At 52.1% G+C, this 19,525-nt stretch overlaps 1 protein-coding gene across 2 annotated transcripts in view; it reads left to right on the top strand.

The window, feature by feature from the left end:
- LOC140426151 (dihydropyrimidine dehydrogenase [NADP(+)]-like) overlaps nt 1–19,525 on the top strand; it is a 1,098,238-nt gene that overhangs the window by 1,041,463 nt on the left and 37,250 nt on the right. For both annotated transcript variants that reach the window (XM_072510567.1, XM_072510568.1), the window contains one exon: nt 8,313–8,453. In XM_072510567.1, coding sequence (XP_072366668.1) covers nt 8,313–8,453 — 141 coding nt within the window. The remainder of the gene's footprint in view (nt 1–8,312; nt 8,454–19,525) is intronic.

Below are 19,525 nucleotides of genomic sequence, written 5' to 3'. Positions count from 1 at the left end.
CCATGCCACCTGGCTGGGGGGAGGAGGGGATATGGGCAATGATGACATGTCGTCGTTCCCCTCCCCCCCACCAGGCCGTCATGTTTTCAGACCATCCAGCGATGTTGGCCGCCGTGGTGGCAGCCGCTCATGTCTATGTTGCCCTGGATGAGGAGGAGGAGGAGGAGGAGGAGGAGCGTGCCAGAGAGGCGGCGCAGGCTGCCGCAGAGGGGCAGGCGGCAGCCGCCCAGGCTGGAGGGACACCTGACCGACAGGACGAGGAGGGGTGGAGGACGTCGCGGCCCCACGGCAACGGAGGCACCCGAGGGCGCCCCGTGTGTACCGGCGCCGGCAGTCATACCAGGACCTCACGGACCGGGAATGCAGGAGGAGACTCCGGATGAGCCGGGAAACCGTGGCACACATCTGCCACCTGCTGGCACACCTGTCACCGCGTGGCACTGGCGGGGGGACACCCTCTCCCCGTGTCCGTCAAGGTTACGGTGGCCCTGAACCTTTATGCAACGGGGTCATTCCAGGCACCGAGTGGGGACCTGTCCGGCATATCGCAGACATCGGTGCATCGGTGCATCCGGGCAGTGACAGATGCCCTTTATGCCATGGCGCACCGCTACATCCGCTTCCCCGTGGACCGGGCCAGCCAAGATGCCCGGGCCGTGGGCTTTTCTGCCGTTGCCGGGTTCCCCATGGTCCAGGGCGCGATCGATGGGATGCACGTCGCCGTGCGGCCACCTGCAGAGAACAGGGCCATGTTCACTAATAGGAAGGGGACCTATTCAATGAACGTACAGGTGGTCTGCGACCACCGCATGATGATCCTGCACGTCTGCGCCCGTCACCCAGGCAGTGTACACGACTCATTCGTGTTGTCGCGGTCATCCATCCCCGGCATGTACGAGGGACGCCATCCCCGGCTGAGGGGCTGGTTGCTGGGCGACAGGGGCTACCCATTGCGATCGTGGCTGATGACGCCTATACGGAGGCCACGCAATGAGGCGGAGAACCGCTACAATGATGCCCATGTAGCGACAAGGGGAGTGATCGAGAGGTGCTTTGGCGTGCTGAAGATGCGTTTCAGGTGCCTGGACCTCTCTGGGGGTGCCCTCCAGTATCGGTCAGATAGGGTCGGCCGCATCATTGTGGTGTGCTGCGTCCTGCACAACATAGCCCAGCAGAGGGGCGATGTGCCGCAGGCAGAGGAGTGCGGAGTGGAGGAGCAGCAGGAAGAGGCCCAGTCCTCCCCAGATGAGGGGGATGGGGGCAATGGTCAGGGCAGACGGGGTAGACACAGGCGGGTGGCTGTCCACCGTTACCGGCTGGCCCAGCGGGCACGGGACAGACTGATAGACGCCCGCTTCACTGACTAGATGGGCGTGGGAATCGGGTAGTATGGCCACAGACCGCACACCATGACAACAGCCGACCACCCACACCCCCCACCCATCCACCCACCCAGCACCCTCACCCCCCTCCCCAACCCCACACACCCCACCCGCATGCACACCACCCCCCCACCCCCAATTGCCGATCCACCGGCGGCACAACGGGCCGGGCTCACCCAGTTGCGGGTGGACGCGTGTCTATCGCAGGCCATGGAGAATGATGACAACCCGCCTCCGATGAGCTCCTGGCTCTACATCGTTGGACTATGTCTGACCCATGGCCACAGTACCACCATCCACCCGGACCATCCCTGCATGCGGCTGTGACACTGCAGCGCACGGTCCCGTCCTCTGCCCGGGGGATGTTGATGGCGGCCCAGGGGGAAGGGGGCAGACTCACCTGGGGCTGAGGTAAGACCACCCCTCACACACACACTTGCGCTCAACGTACATGACACCCCCGCACACTTTGGACAGAGCACAAAGGCAGCTTCGGTAGGTGTAACATTGACTTTAATAACCAAAGGAGTTCATGCACGTGCCCTAGCCCCTAAAACTCATCTGTGCCCTGCACCCGTGCCAACTTACTCAGTGTCTAATTGTTTGGCCTTACGGGCCCTTTGACTACGTCTACGTGGTTCCCCAGACGGTACAGCAGAACTGGAGGTGGACTCCTGTGATTCCTGCCCTCTGACACTGGATCCCTTTGGCGGCCGTTTCCTGGGGCGTCCTGGCCTAGATGGGCCAGGCTGCGGCCCGGGCGACTGGGATGGCGAGCTGCCAGCCTGTCCTGCCCGTTGCCCACCCGATGCACCTGGGACGGAAGGGGGGGGAGTCCGAGGTGTCGCGGTGTACCGGGACCTCCCCTACAGAGGGAGCCGGGACGGACCACACCACCTCCTCCTCCCTCGGGGTGCCCGATGGCCCCCAGGCCTCTACATGGGTGGGGGATGCGAACAGACTGGCCATCCGACGCGCCCCCGACATCTGGCGCTGCCAGTCCTGGAGGCCCGTGCTGGTATCGACAGGGGTCTGCAGGTTTGCAGCCATGGAGCCCAGGGGGTTGTCGAACCCTGCCTGCGACAGTGCGACGCCAGCTCGCACATGGCCACTGGCGCCGATGCCCTCAGCGATGGCCTGCTGAGACTGGGCCATGGCCTGCAGAGACTGGGCCATGGCCTGCAGAGACTGGGCTATGGCCTGCTGGGACTGGGCCATGGCCTGCTGAGACTGGGCCATGGCCTGCTGAGACTGGGCTGTGGCGTTGAGCGCCTCTGCCATCTGGCGCTGGCACTGGCTCATGGCCTCCTGTGAGAGGGCAGCCATTTCCTGGGCCACAGACGCCGCCTGCACGGAAGGCCCCAGGCCTCGCAAACCGTTCCCCATGTCTGACACCGTCGCACCCATTGCCTCCACCGCGGACGCCACCCGTGCGGTGTCAGCCTGGGTGGCACGCATGACCGGGACCACTCCCAGCTCCTGGACGCGGGTGGACTCCTCCACCTGCGACCGCAGCCGCCGCAAGCCACCCGTCACCCTATTCGCTCGTCTCCGTGTCGGTGGTTGCATCGGATCTATGTGTGGGTGTGGTAACTGCAGGAACCCGGGATCCATCTGGGCGGCAGATGTTCGCTTGGCCTGGGCTGCCCTCCGACCGCCCGGTCCCTCTGCTGCTCCTACCTCCACCTGCTGTACCGGGACGGCTGTGTTGTGCGCACCAGTGAGTGTACCAGACGCCTCATCACTAAAGTGCCCAACCGTGGTGAGTGTTTCTGCGATGGTGGAGGGTGTTGGTGACAGCAGTGGCGTTGTGTCGTGCTCTTCGTCCCACTCTGAGTCCATGGCACTTTGGGGTGGGGGTTTGTCTCCACCCATCCACTCTGAGTCACTGAGGGGTAAAAGGCAACAGTGTTAGGCAGGTATATGAATGCACGCCATCGGTTGCGCGTGCATTGCAGAGGTTAAGGTTAGGGCTGGATTCACTTGGGGATATGGGGGAGGGGGGGATATGGGGGAGGGGGGATATGGGGATATGGGGGAGGGGGGATATGGGGGAGGGGGAATATGGGGGATATGGGGAGGGGGGATATGGGGGAGGGGGGAATATGGGGGAGGGGGGGATATGGGGGAGGGGGGATATGGGGGAGGGGGGATATGGGGGAGGGGGGGAGGGGGGATATGGGGGAGGGGGGATATGGGGGAGGGGGGATATGGGGGAGGGGGGAATATGGGGGATATGGGGGAGGGAGGGATATGGGGGAGGGGGGATATGGGGGATATGGGGAGGGGGGATATGGGGGAGGGGGGGATATGGGGGAGGGGGGATATGGGGGAGGGGGGATATGGGGGAGGGGGGGATATGGGGAATATGGGGGAGGGGGGATATGGGGGAGGGGGGATATGGGGGAGGGGGGAATATGGGGGATATGGGGGAGGGGGGAATATGGGGGATATGGGGGAGGGGGGAATATGGGGGATATGGGGGAGGGGGGAATATGGGGGAGGGGGGATATGGGGGAAGGGGGGAATATGGGGGATATGGGGAGGGGGATATGGGGGAGGGGGGAATATGGGGGATATGGGGGAGGGGGGATATGGGGAGGGGGGGATATGGGGGATATGGGGGAGGGGGGAATATGGGGGAGGGGGGATATGGGGGAGGGGGGAATATGGGGGATATGGGGAGGGGGGATATGGGGGAGGGGGGAATATGGGGGATATGGGGGAGGGGGGATATGGGGAGGGGGGATATGGGGGAGGGGGGATATGGGGGAGGGGGGGATATGGGGGATATGGGGGAGGGGGATATGGGGGAGGGGGGATATGGGGGATATGGGGGAGGGGGGATATGGGGGAGGGGGGATATGGGGGAGGGGGGATATGGGGGAGGGGGGATATGGGGGATATGGGGGAGGGGGGATTTGGGGGAGGGGGGGATTTGGGGGAGGGGGGATATGGGGAGGCTCACCCTGCCTGCTCTGACGAGGTCGTTCACCTTCTTGTGGCACTGGGTGCCTGTCCGTGGTGTTAGGGCCACAGCGGTGACGGCCTCTGCCACCTCCCTCCACAGACGCCGGCTGTGGCGTGGGGCAACTCTGCGGCCGTGCCCGGGATACAGGGCGTCCCTCCTCTGCTCCACCGCGTCCAGGAGCGCCTCCACATCGCGTGACTCGAACCTCGGGGCTGAGCGACTGCCAGCCATCAAGTCGGGTGTTGCGGTCGGCTGTTCCGGTCGGGTGGGGGGGAGCTGCGCGGCCTTATGAGCCGTCACGCCGTGCAGCGCGTATGACGCTGCACGGCGTGAACCACTGCGCAAGCGCGGATCCCGTTACGTCGCTGCTAGCCCATTTCGGGCCGCAGACTATCGGCCCATTTTTATGACGTGACGCAAGTGGGATTTGCGCCGTTTTTTGCGCCGATCGGCGGACTTTCCGCCGATAATGGAGAATTTTGCCCATAGTATGTTCTCCCTTATTCTAGGTTACCTAAGGGGAAGGGGTGGTGAGGGCGGATTTTGTGTGGTGGGGGGGGGGGGGAGGGGGGGTGCATTTTGATCCTGAAAAATGGACTGGTTTAAAATCAAGTGGGAGGTTACGGCGTTAAAAATCTGAATCGGGATTCCAACCCGCCTAACTCCAGTCTTTTTTAATGTATTTTATTCCAAACATATTCAAAAGTACAGAGACATGAATCAACACCCCACAGGTCATCTGTGCAGGTTTTTCACCTTTCACCCCCCCCCCCTCCTTCACTGCCAACCCCCCCCCCCCCTCCCCCCCCCCCCCCCCCCACACACACACACCCCCACCCCCGTGACAAACAATTCCTCAAACATTGCCATGAACAGTCCCCACCGTGTCTCAAAGCCCTCCCTTAACTCCTCAACTCCAACTTGATCTTTTCCAGCCGGAAGACGTTGTACACATCCCCCAGCCAGACCGCTACCCCGGTTGGAGTTGCCGACCGCCAACAGAATCCTTCACTGGGCAATAAGAGAGGCAAAGGCCACAACATTGGCCTTCCTCCCTTCCATCAACTCCGGCATTTCCGATATGCCAAAAATCACCAGCATAGGGTCCGGTCCGGCCTCTACCCCACAAACTTCGATATCGTCCCAAGTTCCCCTTCCCAGTATCTCTCCAACTTCTAACAGCCCCAGAATATATGCGCGTAATTTGCTGGTCTCCGCCCACACTTCTCACACTCGTCTGCCACCCCCTGCAAGAACCCACTCATCCTCGCCCGCGTGATATGCACTCTATGCACCACTTTACACTGAATCAAAGTCATCCTTGCACACGAGGGGTTGAATTTACCCTGTGCATCGCCTCACACCACGCTCCGATCCTATCTCCACCCCACCTCCCATTTATTCTTAATCCTCACCACCTGCGCTTCCCTCCTGCTCCCCAACCACACGTAAATATCACCGATCCTGCCCTCCCTTCCACGTCTGGGAGTAGCAGCCACGCCAACCGGGTATACCTGCCAGCCTGGGAAACCCTCTTCATTCCGTCTGTGCAAAGTCCTTCACATACCTGAACTTGCTTCCCTTCGCCAGCTCCACCTCCCACAGCTCATGCAGACCTGCAAACCTCTCCTCCAGGTATAGATCACTCACCTCCACCAGCCCCACCTCCCTCCACTTCCTATACATGCTGTCTGTCTCCCCCGGCTTAAACCTATGAGGCTGGATTCTCCACCCCGCGACATTTCTGCCTCGACCCGCTGGTGGGACTCTCCGGTACGCCGGCTGGTCAATGGGGTTTCCTATTGCGGGGCAGCCCCACGCCGTCGGGAAACCCCCGGGCGCCGGCAAACCGGAGAATCACGCCGGCGGAGAATCTATCCCATGGTTCCCACACAACGGTGTCAGCACCGACATCCCCGCCATCCTAAAGTGTCTCCTCAACGGGTTCCACACCCTAATCGCGGGCTCACCATGTACCGCCCCGCCGCCAGCGCAAGTGATGCCATCACCATGGCCCTCAGGCTGACCCTCTACAGGATCCCTCCTCCATCCTAACACATTCACCCCTCTCCTGCCCACCACCATCTCCTGCTCCTCTACCTTTGCCCTTAGTGACTTGCAAAGGTCCCCCAGGAGCCCCACCTCTGCATCCAATGCCACCACCCGATCGCTGTGGTCGGACATCACCCTCTCCGTCTCCCAAATCGCCGACCCCTGTGCCTTCAGACATTTCTCAACTCGCTCCATTGATCCTTTCAGGCGTGTTACCGCTCCCTCGATGGTCTTCGACCGATCCTCATGCAGCTCCTTTCGTTGCTGGCGGAACTCTTCTCTAATCTGCTCCATCTCGGGTTTCCAACTTGGGACAACCCTTCCCACTTCGCCATCTTCCCAATTTCTACTGCGGCAGGTCTCCTCCAATTCCTTAGCCAGGTCCTTAACCTTTTTCTGCTGGGTCGTAACCACACCTTCAGCCACACTTTCCTGTCAATATTACACCATTTTCAGGTAAAACGAGCACAAACCAACACTTTTCAGATGGTGCTGCCCTGCGTGTGACCACTCACTCCATGGCCGCCACTGGAAGTCCCCAATTCCAGTCTTAACAAAGGAGGAAGGAATCAATCAACCCACTTCCGGGAGGTGGGTTGGCAATTTGAATATTACATCAGGACGGCATGCTTCATGTTGATGCACACTTTTAAAATTTAATTCTGCTGTCCATGTTTCCTGGGCCTCGAGAAACCCAGCATCCAAAGGGAGGCGAAGACTTTGGGATTCAGGATGCCCACGTGGACTTTCCACTTCCCCGCTGGATCCAGTTTGTCTCATCCACACACTCCCTACAATTTGACACTCTCCACTCTCAAACCTTCTGGTCTCTCCTCATCTCCCTTTCAAGCCTTGGTTCTCACTCCACACCCCGCCACTGATCTCCCAGTCCTCTGACCTCCAACTTCCTTCCCCCATGGATTTCAAACTGCAATAACCTCCCCATCAAAGCTCCCCAAATCCCAGCCTCTGATCCCACAGGGCTCTGATATCCAACCCCACTGGCTCCAATCTTTGGGCTCTCACACCTCACTTCCCGTACATAAATACTGTGACTGCAAGAACAAGTCGGGGGCTTGGAATTCTGCGGCGAGTAAAACTCATCTCCTTACTCCCTGAGGCACAAATTGGGAATGTAATGGGATACTCTCCACTTGCGTGGATAAGTACAAATCCAGCAGTACTCAAGAAACTCGACATCCACTCAAGACAGAGGAGCCCGCTTTATTGGCACCCAAACCACCAGATTAAATCCCTCCATCAGTGGTACACTTTTTACTATGTACAAGATGTACTGCAGCATCTCATCATGGCTCTTCTGACAACACCTTCAAAATCTCTACTGCCTTGAAGGACAAAGGTCAGCGGGCACCTGGGAGCACCAACAGCTGCAAGTACACTCCAACCTATCTCGCTATTCTTTCTTAGTCGCTGGGTCAAAGTCCTGGATCGCACTACTAACAGCACTGTATGTGGACCTACACTACAAGGTCTGCAATGGTTCAAGAAGGTGGCTCACCACCGCCTTCTCAAGGGCAATTAGGGATGGGAAATAGGTGCTGGCCTAGCCAACAATACCCACATTTCACAAATGAATAAAAAAATGTACCCTCCCAAATGGAGCTTGAGATAAAAGTTGCAGCAAAGTTTTAAAAACAAAATGGAAAAGTTCAGTCAAAGAAAAGCTACATTGATAAAATAGTTAAGAAAGATCAGATTTGGTTACTTGAATTTCATTGCTGTCAGAAATAAAGCCTTTTTTTATTCATGTGTAAATATTCCAAAGATTAAATATTAGAAGACTGGCCATTCAGTTCATGAATTGCACTGTGCCGTACTAGCTCACACATTTCTATCTATGTTTGCCAATCCAAATTACATTGAATATTTCTCTTGTCCTTATTCAGGAAATAATTGGCAGAACTCTGCCACTTATTGGAACCTATGGCATGCTGAATAATAAGGAGCATGTAGTAGCTCTGATTGATGAAGAGATGTGCATTAACTGCGGAAAATGCTACATGACTTGCAATGACTCTGGTTACCAGGTAAGAAGGCTTTAATGATGAGCACAATGTGTATTATCACATCTGGTTTATGGGATATTTGTATGTACAAATTGAAATCCTCATGTATATCTATCCCAAGGAAATCTTTAGCAAGCCACAGTTTCCTGGGACCAGCCAAACTGCAAACTTTAGAACCTAGAGTCGACAAATTCACAGGGAAAACGCACAGATAAATCAACAGAAGTAATTATTCATTTAAATAACAAACAGCTGAAGTTAATAGGATGAATGCTAATTTCATTTGGGACTATGCCATTAGTTGCTGCTTTTAAATAATTTTTTAACCAATTTACTGACGGACGAATTGAGCAAAAGGAATGCTGTTAAATTCAGAATGCTTTCTCTTTTATTTATCCTGCACAGACCATTGCATCAGTCCTATAATCTACAGGGGGGAAGTCACAGTCCCTATAGGAATGTTTGTTTTGCAGCTACCACGAGCCCTCTATCCCTCTGCATTGTTAATGCGGTTTGATTTACTCACAACTTTTTATATCCCACCTTCCCCCCTCTTCCTTCTGAAGGGATCGAGGCCTTTCTGGGGCACTAGCCAATAATTGGAAGCTCGTTCATTGAATACGGCACAGAAAGAGGCCACATTGCCCATTGTGTCCACGCCGGCTGAAAAAACGAGGCCTCCTGCCTATTTCTCCTTTCCAGCATTTGGTCTATAGCCCTGCACGTAACAGCATTTCAGACACGTTCTAAAGTAGATGAGGCTTTCTGCCTCTCCCTTTCTGGCAGTGGGTTCCTTGTTCCCTAGCACCCCTCCTTACCTCCCCTTGAATCTTTCTACCAATCACTTTAAATCTATGCCCCCCTAGTCACTGACCTCTCTGCTAAAGTAAGTAGGCCTTTCCCATCCACTCTATCCAGGCCCCTCGCAATTTTGTACATCTTAGTCAAATCTCCCCTTAGCCTTCCCCGTTCCAAGGAAAACAACCCCAATCTTCCATCATAGCTGCCATTTTCAAGTCCTGGCTACATCCTCGTAAATCTTCTCTGTACCCTCTCTAACGTAATTACATCCTTTCTGTAATGGGGTGACCAGAACTGTACACACTGTGGCCAAACTAATGTTCCAACTATTTCCAGCATAATCTCCCTGCTCTTATATTCCATGCCTCGGGCTAATGAAGGAAAGTATTCCATATGCCTTCCTAACTACCTCATCGACCTGTCCAGCTACCTTCAAAGATCTGTGGACATTCCCTCCAATGACCCTCACTTGCTCTGCACCACTCAGTATCCTCTCATTTATTGTGTAATCCTTTGCCTTGTTTGTGGCAACTTACACTTCTCTGGGTTGAATCCCAATAGCCAGTTTTCTACCCACCTGACCAGTCCATTGATAGCTTCCTGCAATATCTACTATCCTCACCTTCAACCACATGGTCATTTTATGTCATCTGCAAATATCTTGATCATTCCCCCTACATTTATGTCCAAATCATTAATATATACCACAAAAACAGGGGATCTAATACTGTGCAGTGCGGAACACCACTGAATGCAACCTTTCAGTTGCTAAAACAGCTGTCAACAAATGCCCATTGTTTCCTGCCACTAAGCCAATTTTGTATCAAGCTTGCTGCATTCTCCTTGATCCCCATGGGCTTTTTTTTTTTTAACCAGTCTTCCACGTGGTACCTTGTCAAGAGCCTTGCTAAAATCCATGTAGACCACATCAATTGCACTACCACATCATTCCTCCTTGTTCCGTCAAGATGGTCAGATGTGACCCTCCCTCAACAAATCTTTGCTGACTGCCCGTGATTAATCCATGTCTTTCAAAATGGCGGTTTCTCCTGTCCGTCAGTATTGATTCCAATAATTTCTCACGACCGAGGTTAGATTAACTGGCCTGTAATTATCTGGTCCCTGGTTCCCCTTTAAAACAAGAGTACAACATTAGCAGACCTCAAATCCTCCAGGACTGCACCTGTATCCAGTGAGGATTGGAAAATGATGGTCAGACCTCGTGCTATATGTTCCCTGGGTTCTTTTAACAGCCAGGTATATATTTCATCTGGCCCTGGTGACTTATCCACTTTCAAGGATGCTAATCCCCTTAGTACTTCCTCTCTCCCAGTGTTTATCATATCCAATACTTCACACCCTTCCTTAACAACAATGTGTGCATTGTCCCCCTCTTTTGTGAAGACAGTTGCAAAGTATTCATTGAGAATCATATTCCGAGTCCACACACAGGTTACCTTCTTGGTCTTTCATGGGCCCTACTTATCCTCTTCCCTTTAATGCCCTTAGTTATCCTCTTCCCTTTAATGTATTGGTAACGCATCTTTGGGTTCACCTTGAGTTTGCGTGCCAATATCAAGAATTTCTCTGCTTTCTTAATTTACTTTTTGATTTCATTCTTCCACTTTCTTACATTTCTCGATTTTCATAGAATTCCTACATTGCAGAAGGAGGACATCCAGGCCTTTGCGTCTACAGGACCCTCTGAAAGAGCACCCTACCTAGGCCCACTCCCCCGCCCTAGCCCTGTAACCCCATAACCCCACCTAATCTTTAGACAATTTAGGGATAATTAAGGGGCAATTTAGCATGGCCAATCTACCTAACCTGGGCAGCACGGTAGCACAGTGGATAGCACTGTTGCTTCACAGCTCCAGGGTCCCAGGTTCGATTCCCGGCTTGGGTCACTGTCTGCGTGGAGTTCTGCACGTTCTCCCCATGTCTGCGTGGGTTTCCTCCGGGTGCTCAGGTTTCCTCCCACAGTCCAAAGATGTGCAGGTAGGTGGATTGGCCATGATAAATTGCCCCTAGTGTCCGAAAAAGGCCAGGTGGGGTTGTGGGGATAGGATGGAGGGATGGAGGTTCGTGGGATAGAGTGGAGGTATGGGCTTAGGGAGGGTGCTCTTTGCAAGGGCCGATGCAGACTCGATGAGCCGAATGCCCTCCTTCTGCACTTTTGATTCTACAATTCTATAATCTCTGGACTGTGGGAGGAGACCCCGGAGCACCCGGAGGAAACCCACACAGACACAGGGAGAATGTGCAAACCCGACACAGACAGTCACCCAAGGTTAGAATTGAACCCGGTCCCTGACGCTGTGAGTGCTAACCACTGTGCCACCGCGCCGTCATGTGCGACTGTGCTGCCATGAAGCATTGAGTTCTCAGTGTGTGACATTAACTCTCCTTTTCTAATTTATCCTACCCTGCAATCTTCCTGACATTCAGGGAGCTCCTTAGGTAGGTGCCCAACTACTTTTCTTTGTGGGAACATGTTTGCACTGAACCACTTGATTCTCCCCTATGAACACCTCCTACTGTTCTGATACTGATTTACCTTTGAGTAATTGTTTCCTGTCCACTTTTGCTAAATCACGCTTCTGCTTAGTACAGTTGGCCGTATCCCAATTTTGAACTATAACGCCTGTGCTCCCTTCGTCTTTTTCCATAATTCTGTTAAAACTAACGGAGTTATGATCACTATCACCAAAATGCTCTCCCATTGCTAATCCTTGCACATGCAGAGATTCATTACCTAAAACTAAGCCAGGAACTGCACTCTCTCTTGTTGGACGTGTTACATACTGGCCAAAAAGGTTCTCCTGAAGGCACCTTAAAATTTTTGTTTCCTCCAATCTTTTCACAGTAAAACTATCCCATTCAAATGATTATTTTTTGTTTGTGACCTTCGATGATGAGTGTTGTCAAACTGTTCAACTACTTGGCAGTTCAGTCAAACTTGACCATGCCTTCGTACATATTTTTCCTGGAGAAAAATGCCAGGGTGGACGACATGGACCAGAACAGTGTCCCTGTAGCTCCTGGGCATGGTGCATGTTCTCCCCAATATCAGGGAACAGCAAACTCAGGAGGGTACGAAGTAGCCGAACTATGAGCAACTCTGCCGGAACCACTCCAGTCACAGCGTGTGATGTGGTCCGGTATGCGACTAAGAATCGAGCCAGTCTCATATCTATGCATCCGGAAGACTGTTTTCGGAGCCCTCGTTTGAACGTCTGAACTGCTCGTTCAGCTAACCCATCAGACGCCGGGTGGTAATGGGCCGTTTGCACATGCCGAATCCAGTTGACTTTATGAACTCCGAGAACTCCTCACTGGTAAAAGAAACCCCGTTGTCTGTGACAAGGACTCGGGGATGCCATGCGTCGAAAAAGAGACACGCAGTTTCGAGACAGTTGCACGAGGGGCGATGGACGTCATCATGTGGATCTCCAACCACTTTGAATGGGCGTCCACCAAAAGGAGAAACGTCAAGCCCATGAACGGACCAGCGAAGTCAGTGAGAATCTGGGCCCAAGGATGGCCTGGCCACTCCCAAGGATGAAGTGGCACAGTGGCAGGGAGGTTTTGGTGCTCTTGGCAAATGGGACACCTTTGAACCACCTTCTCGATGTTCGCATCAAGTCCTGGCCACCAGATATAGCTTCTTGCCAACATCTTCATTTTAGACATCCCTGAGAGTCCATTGTGCAGGTCCTTCAATACAAGCTCTTGGCCTTTGTGGTAGTATGTATTGGGGGTCATGTGGGACTGGAAGCCCTAATGTCATTGGCTGACAGATCCCGGGTCCTGGTTGGCCGTTGACCTCAAGCTCCGCCCTGAAGGTGGAGTATAAGAAGCCGGAGTCTTCCCCCGCAGGCCAGTTTACTATCGAGCTGTGGGGGAACAGACACGCTTAATAAAGCCTCATCGACTTCACTCTATTCGTCTCACGGAGTCTTTGTGTGCCACAATTTATTAAGCGTGTCTGTTCCCCCGCAGCTCGATAGTCTTTGTGCGCCACAGCCTTTTGCTGGGATTACAAACCAGAGCAGGATACTGTCTTCTACTCTGAGCTCAGACATTCCGGAGGAGAATGCTCCTGGCAGCTGTCGATGCTGGCCACCAACCAATACCAGGTGCTGCACCTTGGCGAGGAAGGGGTCTGTCTGGGTCCAGTCGCAGATGCGCAATGCAGTGACTGGCAGAGAGTCCAGGAAATTCGACATGGTGACATCCTCACCCACCGGGGATGGGGGTGGAGGGCAAGGCCTTGGTCAGCAGGGTCAACAACCGGCTCTGCGCGTCAGTGTGCGCTATGTGGATCACAGAGTATCATAGAATTTACAGTGCAGAAGGAGGCCATTTGGCCCATCGAGTCCGTACCGGCTCTTGGAAAGAGCACCCTACCCAAGCCCACACCTCCACCTTATCCCCATTACCCAGTAGCCCCACCCAACACTAAGGGCAATTTTGTACACTAAAGACAATTTATCATGGCTAATCCACCTAACCCATACATCTTTGGACTCTGGGAGGAAACCGGAGCACCCGGAGGAAACCCACGCACGCACGGGGAGAACGTGCAGACTCCGCACAGACAGTGACCCAAGCCAGGAATTGAACCTGGGACCCTGGAGCTGTGAAGCAATTGTGCTAATCACAATGCTACCGTGCTGCCCAGGCTGATGCTCAAAGGAATATTCATGCGCAGCCAGCAACAGGGCCCATCACTGGATTTGTGCTGATACAATGGGCGGGATTGCTTTGTCCTCAAGAAAAAGGCTGAGCAAGCGCTTACGGTCCATAATAATGTAGAAATGGTGGCCGTATACTCACTGGTGGAATCTTTTCACACCGAGTATGACTGTCAGACCCTCCTTCTCGATTTGTGCCCGGCTTCGGTCAGTATCCGAGATGCGAAAGCAATTGGCCTCTGCCAACCATCCCGCAGGCGATGGACCAAAATGGCCCCAATCACATAAGGTGACGCATCACATGTGACAATTAAAGGCTTGCCTGAGACATAGTGCGTCAACACACCTGAGACCGACAGCCGTCTCTTGACACGCCGGAAATCCACCTCCTGGGCCACAGCCTAGATCCAGTGGGGGGGGGGGGGGGGGGAATTAGAGCTCGTTGCACCTGCTTTCTGGGTGCAAATCAGGGGGAAACAGTGATCCAATTAAGCAGAACACCAGCCCACCCCCACGCAAAAATAAAATCAGAATCATATTGAACACAATACTGGTGTGGCTGCTGTAGAAATATACTTGCCATCGATCAACATGAGACATTACGCCTCATGAATGTACTAATCAGGGGCCTAAACCCTGTTTTCAGAGCCATTCTGGAACTGTATTTTCTCTGAGCGAGTGGTTGTCCGGCCTGCTCGGCTCAGGATGACTCACTCCTCTTGTTCATTCTTAAAGGCAAATGTGGTTGGGTTTCTGTGAGTATGTAGGTGACGCCTAAGGCTGATATGTGCCTGGAAGGTACTGTTACAAATAGGGCAAGTTACTGTGACAATTGAGTTTTGAGCATGTTCCTGGCTTGGGATTTCCTCTCCTTGCATGTTCCCCCTCTTTTTGATATTTGTTTGTTTTCAAAGGAGGCTGCATCGCTTTTTATTTGGTTGTGTCACGTGCACAGATCCTGGACGAGCTTTTCCCAGGACTCAAAGTTAAAATCAGAACTCCGAAGCCGTCATTGGTGGGGAGGGTACAGACGGTGAAGATGACGGTCCTTCCAAGGTTCTTGTTTGTTTTTCAGAGCCTCCCAATCTTCATTCCCAGGGTGTTTTTCAGGAAAGTGAATGCAGTGATCTCAGGGTTTGTGTGGGTGGGTAAAACGGGTGAAGAAGGTGCTGCTGGAGCGGGATTGTGGGGGGGGGGCTCATCTGAAATTTGTAAAGTACTGCTGGGCGGCGAATATACCGATGGTCAGGAAATGGGTAGTGAGAGAGGGGTCGTTATGGGAGCGGATGGAGGCAGCCTCATGTACAGACACGTTCTCACCGGCCAGGTACTCCACATGCCCGGTGGTGGTGGCAGCTCTGAGGCTGTGGGGACAGTGGCGGCAGCATATGGGGCTGGAGAGGGCGTCAGTGTGGGCACCGACATGCCGCAATCATCGGTTTGTTCCGGGGGTGGGGTGCTGGATGGGGGGTTTCGGGGGTGACAGCAGGGCGGGGAGTGAGCGGTTTGGTGACTTGTTTACAGATGAGGGCTTTCCGTATTTTGAAGAGTTGGAGGAGGCGTTTGAGCTGCCCGTTGGGAATGGGTTTCGCTCCTTGCAGGTGAGGGACTTTGTGCGGAGGCAGGTATCGACTTTCCCGCACCTGCCACCCCAAAGGCTACAGGATAAGGTGGTGTCGAAAGCGGGAGTCAGGGACGGGAAGGTATCGGAAATCGATAAAGAGCTTATGGAGTTGACGAAAGCCCCGATAGGGGAGGTGAAGCGGAGGTCGGAGGAGGAGTTGGGTTGGGAGTTGGAGGCTGGGTTATGGGAGGAAGCCCTGAGGCGAGTCAACGCATCCTCGTCATGTGCCAGGTTTAGCCTGATACAATTTAAGGTGGTCCACAGGGCGCACATGGCTGTGGCCCAAATGAGCAGGTTCTTTGAAGGCGTGGAGGATAGATGTGGCCGGGGTGCGGGTGGGCCTGCGAATCATGTCCAAATGTTTTGGGCATGTCCGAAGCTTGGGGGATTCTGGCAGGTGTTTGCCAACGTTATGTCGGAGGTACTGAAGGTGATGGTGGTCCCGAGTCCAGAGGTGGCGGTTTTTGGCGTGTCAGAAGAACCGGGAGTCCAGGGGGTGAGAGAGGCCAATGTCTTGGCCTCCCTGGTAGCCCGAAGACGGATCTTGTTAGCATAGAGGAACTCGGAACCCCCGAAGTCGGGGGTGTGGGTTAGTGACATGTATGAGGGGAGCACGGTGGCACAGTGGTTAGCACTGCAGTCTCACGCCGCCGAGGTCCCAGGTTCGATCCCGGCTCTGGGTCACTATCCGTGTGGAGTTTGCACATTCTCCCCGTGTTTGCATGGGTTTCACCCCCACAACACAAATGATGTGCAAGGTAGGTGGGTTGAACACGCTAAATTGCCCCTTAATTGGATAAAATTAATTGGGTCCTCTAAATCTTTTTAAGAATTGACTTGGCTGGGTTTCTCCGGCTTGAGAAGATCCAGGTTCACCCTGAGGAGATCGATGCTAGGATTTGCCTGAATGTGGCAGCCGTTTATCAACTTATTTGGGAAAAATTAAGCTGTCAGCAGTGGGGGACGGGGGGACGGGGTTAAAAGGGAAAGCATGTGGAGTTGGGTAAGATGGGGGAAGGTTGGTCAGGAATTGGGGATGGGGATTGTTTATGTAAACCATGTTTGCTGGGTTTTGTTTGGTGTGTGGTTGCTTATTTTGTTAAAACTTATAATATAAATGCCTTAATAAAATATTTTTCAAAAAAAAAGAACTCCTAAGCGAAGCCTTCAGAGAGTTTTTGTCGTGCTTTATTTCACCGCCACGAGGGTGCATCCCAGATTCTAGCTCTTCATGGAAGATTCACTTTGGTCAGTTAGTGACGGGCATTCTGACTACATCATCAGCTCAACCCAGTTGTGACTGCCTCGATATGGTCTGGATGCTTGGCATGCCAGCACGGGTGAGCACCTCAGTTTCTGGTATTTTGTTCTGCCCTCTGATCTTTAGAAGCTCCGAAGGCAGCTCAAGTGAAAGCGGTTGAGCATCTTGGCATGACTGGTATACAGTCCAGGTCCCACACGCATAGAGCAGGGTGGGTAGGACTATTGCTCTATAGACCTTCAGTTTGGCAGGTAGACTTATTCCTCTTCATTGCCAGGTTGATCTTCGTACTCCGCCAAAGGCTGCACTTGCTTTGGCAATTCTTGCATGTGTCTTGTCATCGAGTGAGAGAGAGAGAGAGAGAGTGCTGCCAAAATAAGTGAACTTGTCCACTGCTGACAAATATTCTTGATGAGGAGATACCAGCGTTGGACTGGGGTCAGGACGCGCGACAACGCAGAATCGCCGAGCAGAAATTTATAGCCAAGTTCCGCACATATGAGTATGGCCTCAACTGGGACCTTGGATTCATGTTGCATTACATTCATCCCCCACCATCTGGCATGGGCTTGCGAAATCCTACCAACTGTCCTGGCTTGAGACAATTCACACCTCTTTAACCTGTGACTATTCCTCTCTCCAGTTGCTCTGTCTGGACCTGTAGACTTAATTACCTGCAAAGACTCGCATTCAAAGTATTGTATTGCATCTTTGACTTTGTCTATATAAATGTTTCTGGAACCGACCTCTTCATTCACCTGAGGAAGGAGTAGTGCTCCGAAAGCTAGTGATTCGAAACAAACTTGTTGGACTTTAACATGGTGTTGTAAGACTTCTTACTGGACAGATATTCTGGTCGTGGTCTGAAACCTTGGGCTGGTTGCAGCCTAAACTGTGGTCCCTAACAAGGCTGCTGGAGGTTGCCACCAAATGGTTAAGTTGGTTGAAAAATACTTACCTCAATGTGGAGCTGAGGGCAGCAGCACTCCCATGTTCACCCTCGCTTCACTGGCCAGCTGTCTGGGATTGCACAGTATGCCTATGTCGTTCACCAGTCATTAAAACGAGAGCCAAGGCCCAAAATCAATTGAGCCAAAAGGCATATCTGTTCCGGTGGAAAAACTGTTCCCTGAACCCCACTTGTGCCAGCAGGCCAATGGAAAACAATTTCTACATCAGACCGTCTGTTGTTCAGCCCTCATAGCTCACCACATGAACCTATCAATCTTTGACAACTTTTGAGGTTGGAGGGAATTTCCCGCTCTTGATCACAGACTTGTTGCTGCAACAATATTGAACAATTCCCATCAGGACACAGGTTTTGCCAGCCAGGAATTAAAAATTAATCTCCTCAACACTGCTACAAGCAACCTGGGGGAAAAAATCAAACATTAAACAAAAGTTTTTTTTAATCATTTTGTTTGAAAGCTTCTGGTTATTTGGTGTTAGCATACTGGAGATGGATGAAAAGGTTATTTTACTGTAGGAGATCATGCAGCTGAACCTCCAGAAATATGCCCACCCTGAGTTGGCAGCTCTACCACTGCACCTTCCTGCTGCTTCAGTGATTCCGTGCCCCAGCCTCAATCATTCTCCCTGGCAACTCATTCCATCTCTACCTACCCTCCTTGTTCAAAATATATATGTATATATAATGCCCTTTGCGACTCTGAATGTTTTCCCTCTTCTCATTAACCTCAAGACACATCGATAAAAGATGGTTTGAGGCAGCTTCAGAAGCTTTCACATAAAAGATAACAAAAATATTTAATTGGCCTTCAGAAAAGTCTGATTCACTTTATTAAACCACCATTTTTGATTTTCCTGCAAGCTTCACAGCTTGTATTTCAGATGATGTGTGTTCCGTCGCTATAGTAACAGCCTCGATTACGGCAAATGACCACCACAATATTGCTACCTATCTGCCTTCAGGACAGGGAAAAAAAAAAACTTTTAATTTCAATTTAAATTAATAGAAAAAGGTGCACAGTAAATAAGCATGGTGAAGAAGAAGGTTTTTCATCTTCCAGGGGATGATAATTAGGCTTGGCTTTGGCCGATTACAATTAAAATTCAGATTTGTGCCTCCTGTGGACAGCAGCCCTTGGGGTACTGGAAATTCATTACTTCTTTATTACGTTCTCTACATATTATTTTTAAGTATCCGGACAAACTCTTTGCTGTGTGGTGATTAAGTGGAGTTTTGCACTGCATTTGTTTCTGTCACGTTTAATATAAAAGCAATGCAGAAATAGAGAGCAGTGAAAACTCCAATGTAGACTCTAAGGCATGTAGACTGCAGCTGCAGACTTCAATCATATTTATTGATTACAACCTAATTCACCAAAATGGTTGCAGTAAAAGCAAAAATTTTAATCAGGACTGATTGTTTAATTTGTATTGATGTTCTTTCGAGTATATTAATTACACAGCATCAGGAAGTAAGAGCAACAGTGCATCTCATTATAACTAAACCAGTATTAGCTCGCCTCCTTTATCTATCTTCCTGATTTTGGCGCATACAAAACATGTATTCTTAATCTGCGTTGTTACCCTGGGAATCCAGTGGCTGTGCTCATTAAAGTAATTTTTCAATACATTCTAAACGTAAGCCTGATTGTAAATATTCGAGCATACCTCATCTCTTAGGGTGGTAAAGTTTTGTGATAGAATGTAAAAAAGAGATCCGTTTAAGTTCATTAAAGCGATA

The sequence above is a fragment of the Scyliorhinus torazame genome, chromosome 7 (genome assembly GCF_047496885.1).
Source record: "Scyliorhinus torazame isolate Kashiwa2021f chromosome 7, sScyTor2.1, whole genome shotgun sequence".
NCBI lineage: Eukaryota > Metazoa > Chordata > Chondrichthyes > Carcharhiniformes > Scyliorhinidae > Scyliorhinus > Scyliorhinus torazame.
Note: the sequence above shows the minus strand (reverse complement) of the source record. Positions and strands in the feature narration are given on the sequence as shown.